The following is a 6,718-nucleotide window of genomic DNA, read 5'->3' on the forward strand; positions in this document are numbered from 1 at the left end:
CAAGAGAAATGGTTTACACACCTGAGCTCTCAGCACAACAGCCCATCTCTGTTTTCCTGTGGGACCGGGAGCACGCTCTGGCAGCAGCACCTCCCACACACTTGGGGTCCACCAGCTCACATGGCCCTTTTGGGTTTGGTTTGGGTTTTCCTCGATGTGAAATCCATATATGGATTTTTTTCTTTTAGATTCTGAAAGTGAGACCATCAGCAACTGACACGTGGCCCCCACAGCTACGGTGCCAAGCGCGAGGCCCTGCCACGGCTGAGGAAGAGGAAGATGGGAAATGATTTATCGTGTGTGAGGAATTCTGTGCCGTTCTGGTCCATTCAACACAATTTTGTAACTTCTTTCTAATCATTTTTTTATTTATAGTTGGAAATACAAAAATGTTATGCAATAAAAAATAAAGGAGAATTATTTTGGGGGAAAAGGATTTTGTTCCAAATTGTTCCCTTCCGTTGTGAGCCAGGTTTCCATGAGCAGCAGATGGAGAAGAGGGAGGAGGAGGAAGAGGAGGAGGCACTCCTTCAAATGCTTTTTGTTTCACACAGTTAATTGTCATTTAAGCAACTTTCCAAGCGATAAGCTAGGCATGCATACAAGAAAGATAAGTTCCAGTTCCATTTAAATTTCTCACTGTTCTTTTTTAAAGATGGGATTCTATTTTAAATCCACTTAAATCAAGTAAAAAACCTCCGGATCCTGGACTGGAGAATGAGTCTGCTTGTCACTTCCCTTTTTACCTCTCTCTTTTTCTCATAGACTGGCCACATTTTCTTGCCAGACTTAAATACAGTCTTGAGTCACTGCTGATTTTAAATGTAAGACTGAAAACCTTCCACACGTGAGTGGGTAATTGGAGCCATTTTTAAGACACTAAAGTGCCTTCAATGATCTAAACTGATGCAGTGGGGGTTTCTTTCTCTGGGTTCACTGGAGGTGGGTTTCAGCTGTCTCCTGGACTGAGGTGATGGACAGAGTAGATCGTAGCAATAATCTCATGAGCAATCATTTATCGAAGGACTGCTCACCTGGTTTTTAGAAAGCTGGGTTAGCACTGTCCTAAGGAGTGGGAAAATGCTGCTCCTGCTGTTACATCCAGGCCCAAAGTCTCTGCACCCACGGGCCTCCCTTGCTGCTCCTGCATTCCCAGCCCAGGCTGTTCTCACCCTCTCACTCTTGTTTTTGACACCAGAGCCACAGGAACTCCCCCCTGCCTGTCAGCCTCTCGGTACCACCCTCCCTTGCAGCTGGAGCCTGGCGTTCTTTTTTGTTGTTATCTGCCATGTCTGTCTCTTCCAAATCTTGGTTCTAAACAATAAATCTTATTTTGATGCTGTTGTTCCCTATTTCCTTTCCACCTCGGCCCCTCCTGTCCACCAGCGGGGATGAGGAGACTGCAGGTGGAGGTATGTGTAAAGCTCCAGAGCCATTCAAACACTTGGTTAATTCAGAGATTTTAAGCCCCAGGGCCAAAATATACATATTTATGTTAATTTTCTGCTTCTCTGGGGTGCCTCCTGCCCTGTCCTTTTCCGAGGAAATGGGAAGCATCACCTGCACAGGAGCAGGGAGTGGGTAAGTGGTAAAGGCTAAATCATTGCTGGCCTTGGGCTTCTCTGCTCACAGGAGGGACCAGACCTCTGTCCCTGCCCCAGGGGGTGGGAGAAGGGGATCCAGGTGAGCGGGGCACCTTCCTGTTTCCCTTTTGGTTGTTCTCTTTCCCTGGCTGGGAATGCAGCTCCCTGCTGGCTGGTGCCACGGGGCAGCGCGCTGGGTGAGGGGACAGGGGTGGTGTCCCCAACGTGCTCCTCCAGGGATGAGCCACCATTCCAGTGATCACAGCAACAAAGCACCATGCCCTCATCTCAGATTTTTATTCTCAAATTTAAGAGCTGGTTTTCTCCAGGGAAATCCCTTGCAGAGTCTCCTGGGGTCCAGGACTTCCTTCCTCAGTTGTTCTGAACCTCTTCACTGCTCCTACAGACCCTTGAGTCACCGGGAACCAAGGGGCCTCTGACTCCAGATAAGCATTTTGTAAATATTCGATTAATACTCAGATTAAAAATAAGGATTAGTATCAGGATTAAAGCTCAGGAGTGGAAGCTGCAGCAAGCCCTGGCTAGTGGCTGCTCCCCACGTCTGCCCAGCCCACCTGGCTTTGGATAATCTCTCCTCTGAAGGGCTGCTCCCCCTGGGAGGGTACCCATGTGTTTGCTGCTTGCTCGACAGTTTGGAGCTGCTGAGGGTCCTTGAGCTCCTCTGGGATGACTCACTGAAAGGGATCTTCTGATTCATCCCATGATCCTGTGAGGGAAAATGGGTTTAAACTAAAAAAGGAGAGATTTAGATTAGATATTAAGAAAAAACTGTTCCCTGTGAGGGTGGTGAGGCCCTGGCACAGGGTGCCCAGAGAAGCTGTGGCTGCCCCTGGATCCCTGAAGTGTCCAAGGCCAGGCTGGATGGGGCTTGGAGCAGCCTGGGACAGTGGGAGGTGTCCCTGCCCATGGCAGGGGGTTGGAAAAGAATGGCTTGTAAAGTCTCTTTCAACCCAAACCCTTCTAGGATTCTGTGGTCCCAATGTTTCATCTCAGCCTCCCTGCTGGAGCACCAGGAGAGAGAGTGCTGGGGGTTTATGGCAGCTGGCAAAGGGAAGAATAGAAGAAATTACAGGGGGAAAAGGGATTCTTTTGGTTGAGAACTATTACAAACAGCATTAAAGTTTATGGAAGAATTCTACCTTTTTTTTCTCCATGGAACAGGACAGTTCTTGTTGTTATTCAAGTAGTAAGTAAAATCGCTTGATATATTAGAAAATGTGTGTTTGGAAAGAATGGCATTTTAATTTGAACAAAAACAAATTTGTGGCAATGGAAGGAAATCCCTGCAAATGTTGAAAGTGCAGCTTAGTTCCCTGCAACTTCAGGGGCTGCTGAAGCAGTGAAGCATTTGGGTGGCTGCTGATTTTGGGGAAGATTGGAAAGGTTTCAAATCCCCTCTGGATTTGTACAGTTTCTGTAAGACTTTAGAGAATGTTTAAATGGTTTGTTTTCTGTGCAGTTTCCCAGTGCTTTAGTGGTCTGAGCAGGAGAATGACTGTGAAGTAAAAGAAGGAGTAAATTTGAGAGACCAATGTGACACTTGGGGGCATGTGGAGATGTTTGAGGCTGCTGGAGGTTTAACAAAGATTCCAGGGGCTTGTAACAGTCATGGAAATGGGGAGCCAGTTAAAAATGTCAAACATAGCAACATCATTCTCAAATATTTGCTGATGGCACATGAGCTGCTGGGCTCAGTGCCCTGTGTGCTTTGGGAGAGGGATGACAGGGGGACTCCACAGGGCTTTGCAGCCCTAAACATTTTGTCTGGGGGGACTTTGGAAGGTAACCCGTGTTTGTTATCCTTGTTCAATCGAAGCATGCATTGTTTTTTTTTTAAATAGCCAAAAATTGGTGTCACTGGAGCTCTGCATTGCTGTGCTGCCTATTGGTGGCAGAATGAACCTTCTGTATCATGCCCAACATTAGCTGGTGATGCAGGGATGGGAGAAGGCATCTGGAAGGAGACACCCTCCTCCCAACACCCTCCCTGTGGGTTTGCTCTCACACGTGCGAAGCGATAAACACCCTGAAAATCCCTGGCAGTGGCCCATTTGCTCTTGCAGTAGGATTCTGGGAGCATATTTTTGTATTTATTTTCTATTTATTCAACACTGAGAGATGATATGAAGAAGCTGACAATTAGCAATGCAGAAAGAAAAATATTTCTGTTTACTCATGAGCAAAGACAAGTAAAGGGACATGCATCCTGTAGGGTTCAGCACTTAGAGGCTTTTATTTGTCCTTTTCCTTCTATTTCCTTCCACCTACTGGAAGGGGTCCCTGCCCATGGCAGGGGGTTGGAATTAGAAGAGCTTTAAGGTCACTTCCAACCCAAACCCTTCTGTGATTGTATGATTATTCTTCACTGCTTTCTACCACCTCTTATTACAAAAGCAGGCAAGGAAAATTGTTCCGAAATCACCTGCCTGGATGGTTTCTCCACGGGAAAACAGAACTGCTGCAAAGCAAACCCAAATGCTCCACTTCAGCTTGAGGTGACACTCTGAGCAGATTTCCTGTGCCCAGCTCCAGCTGAATTAGAAGTGCCCAGCGTGAGGCCGTGGCCCCGTCCCAGAGGTGTGGGACCCTCTCGGAGCCGGGTGTGGCTCTCCATCACTTCTCAGTAAGCTCTGAGATGCTTTAGTTACCTCCTTTACCTGGGCGCTTCATCTGCGTTCGCACACGTGCAGAGTTGGTCCCGTTGGGAAAATGCCTCAATTTCATGTCTTTCTCACAGCACGGTTTATTTTCTTTATTTAATCTCTCTGGGTAAACTTTTTGCTGGCTCAGTATCAGAAGCTCAGGCTACGGTGGCAAATGAGGCATCCCCAGGGGTGATGGCCCCTGTGCAGGGCAGGTGGGGCTGTGCTGGTCACCAGTGGGTGAGGAGGGTGGGGGGCTCAGCTGGGCCAGGGGGTCCCTGATGGATCCTCCTGGAGGGACAACCTGAGATTATGTTTTCCAGATGAAAAAGCAAAGGCCCCCCTTTTTCTTTCCTCTGCTCCCTGTTCTGCAAAGCTGGAGCATCCCAAGGGGCTGTGCCCACCCTGTGGGAAGGGTCTCTGGGAGCTGGGGCTCTCGATGGGAGCACCAGGGCAGAAAAGGGCTGGGCAGAGAGGGTGCACACCTGTACACCCTGTGACAGAGTCATCCCTGTGACTGCCAACTCATGGCTCAGCCTGTCTCTTACCAGGGAGTGAACCAGAGGGAAGGGCCGGGGGCAAACATGGATTTTTTTTTATTGTCCTTTTTAATCAGATCTAGGACAAAATCCTCAAGATGTGGGCTGGAGCCTGGAGAATTCCCCTGTGCCAGACCAGGCTGCGAGCTTGGGGCAGGCAGGGGCGCAGCACTCTGTTACTGGCCCGTAACTATTCAAATCTGTGTTTTTTAAGAAACCTCTGTGTTACATCCTGGCTTCACAAGATACTGCTGTTACCAGCAGTCCGTGAAACGACGTGGACGTGTGTGAGCTGCTCAAACCTGTTCCCAAATTCTGATTTCTACAGAGGACTCGAGCTGGAGCGTTAAGTACAGCAGCTGCGGGGTGGGTTTTCCAGGGTGGGTTTTTCCATGCACACCGAATGCCTGATGGGCCGGAGTTGGCTTTCAGTGGCAGCAGCCCTCTCAGCTCTTTGTCATGGTGATCAGCAATGCTTCGTCGTTGTCATGGCTGCGGGGTTACTACTGAAGCCAAAGCACTGCACAGCCCCTTTATTCATAGTTTCAGTGTATAAACTAATTAAGTCAACTGAAAGCAGCAGTCTGTTCCCCGCGCCTTGTTTTTCTAATATGCGGGATCAGATAGACCTGATTCCTGCCGTCCTCCAAAATATCCAGTCTGACTCCGTTTCACTTCCTTGGCTGAGTTTTGTACCTTAACACCAAGCAAAGTTCACTGATTATTTGATTGCCCAGAACCTCCTTGCAAATTTGAAAAGGTCTCTGGAAAATGTCTTTTGAGCTGCTAAGACGAGGCTGAGAGCCAGTGTGTTGCAGCCGTGCTGCATTCCTTATCACTGCTTTACTGGGGCAGGAACCCGGCACTATGTTTAGTTTCTGAGTTTATGCATTGTTGGGTAAAAAAAAAGAAAGATGACAAAATGCCTGGGGGAGGATCTCAGCAGAGCTCCTCACTCCTGCCCCCACCACGGCAGGGTGGGAGGATGGAGAAGGACAGCCCCAGCTGCAGCTGGCGGACACAGTGTTCCCTCCGGCCGGGGAAGGTCGGCTGCATAGGGACATGCAGCTCATTTTTTATAAAAACTCAATATAAGCAGAGGCTCTGTGTGAGCCTGGGAGCGATGGAAGGAGCCCATCCTGTGTGAGACGGCAGTGGCGGCGCTGGCGGCAGCTGCTGCTGGGAAAGAGTTTGGGAGATTTGGGGTCCCCACTTGGTGTCTGGTCACTGCTCAGCTCATGGGCAAAGGAAACCCAGACAGGGACCCTAAAAATCTCCTTACCCCTGTCTGAGTGTGCTGTGGTGTCTCCCCAGGAGGACAGGCTCACTCTGACATGCAGCTCCTCACAGCCCTCCCGTGCAGGGGAGCAGCGATGGAGGAGATGCAGGTGCCACTGGATCTTCTCAGGGTGCAAAGGGAGCTGGAATTCGCACTCTTGTCCCACGCGGAGCTGTTGGCCGTGGCCAGCACAGTGCCTGGGAGATATGTGCCCCTTCCAACTCTTTGTTGCTCCACAAACATCCAACAATAATTGCTTTGGTTGCTTTCTTAGCAATTATTTTTACTGTTAATCTCATTTTGACAGAATATTTGTGGGGAGTAAACACAATGGAGGCCCAAATATAACAAATCTATGAGTGGGAGACGATCTTCTCTAGCTCCAGCCTTGGCCTGGGGGCTTTTAAGGTGCTGAATGCACCAGCTGGAGCTCCTGCCTCTCCAGATGCCGCAGGTTCACTGCTGGCAGTGTCCTGGTACAGCAGGTGTGTGAGATTTGGGACGGGGACAGAGAGAGGGGTGGGAGGAAGCACCATGCATGTGGTGCAGGGCTGTGTCCTGCCCACAGAGCTCAGAACATGCAGGGGCTCACTGTAAGATCCCCAGGAGAGACAGCAGGGGCTCGAGATGGCAAACAGAGCAGGGCGAGAGGAG

General features: G+C 49.4%; 1 protein-coding gene across 2 annotated transcripts in view; it reads left to right on the plus strand.

Moving 5' to 3' along the window:
• The window catches only part of WNK2 (WNK lysine deficient protein kinase 2), a 102,952-nt gene extending 101,612 nt beyond the window's left edge, over positions 1–1,340 (plus strand). The window contains exon 28 of one of the 2 annotated variants that reach the window (XM_039558764.1): positions 189–280. In XM_039558764.1, the coding sequence (XP_039414698.1) occupies positions 189–195 (7 nt within the window). In that variant the 3' untranslated portion in view covers positions 196–280. Of the gene's footprint in view, positions 1–188 lie in introns of both variants that reach the window. The other variant, XM_039558762.1, reaches the window with a different exon arrangement.
• Positions 1,341–6,718: the final 5,378 nt, after the last annotated feature.

Source organism: Corvus cornix, chromosome 12 (genome assembly GCF_000738735.6).
Source record: "Corvus cornix cornix isolate S_Up_H32 chromosome 12, ASM73873v5, whole genome shotgun sequence".
NCBI lineage: Eukaryota > Metazoa > Chordata > Aves > Passeriformes > Corvidae > Corvus > Corvus cornix.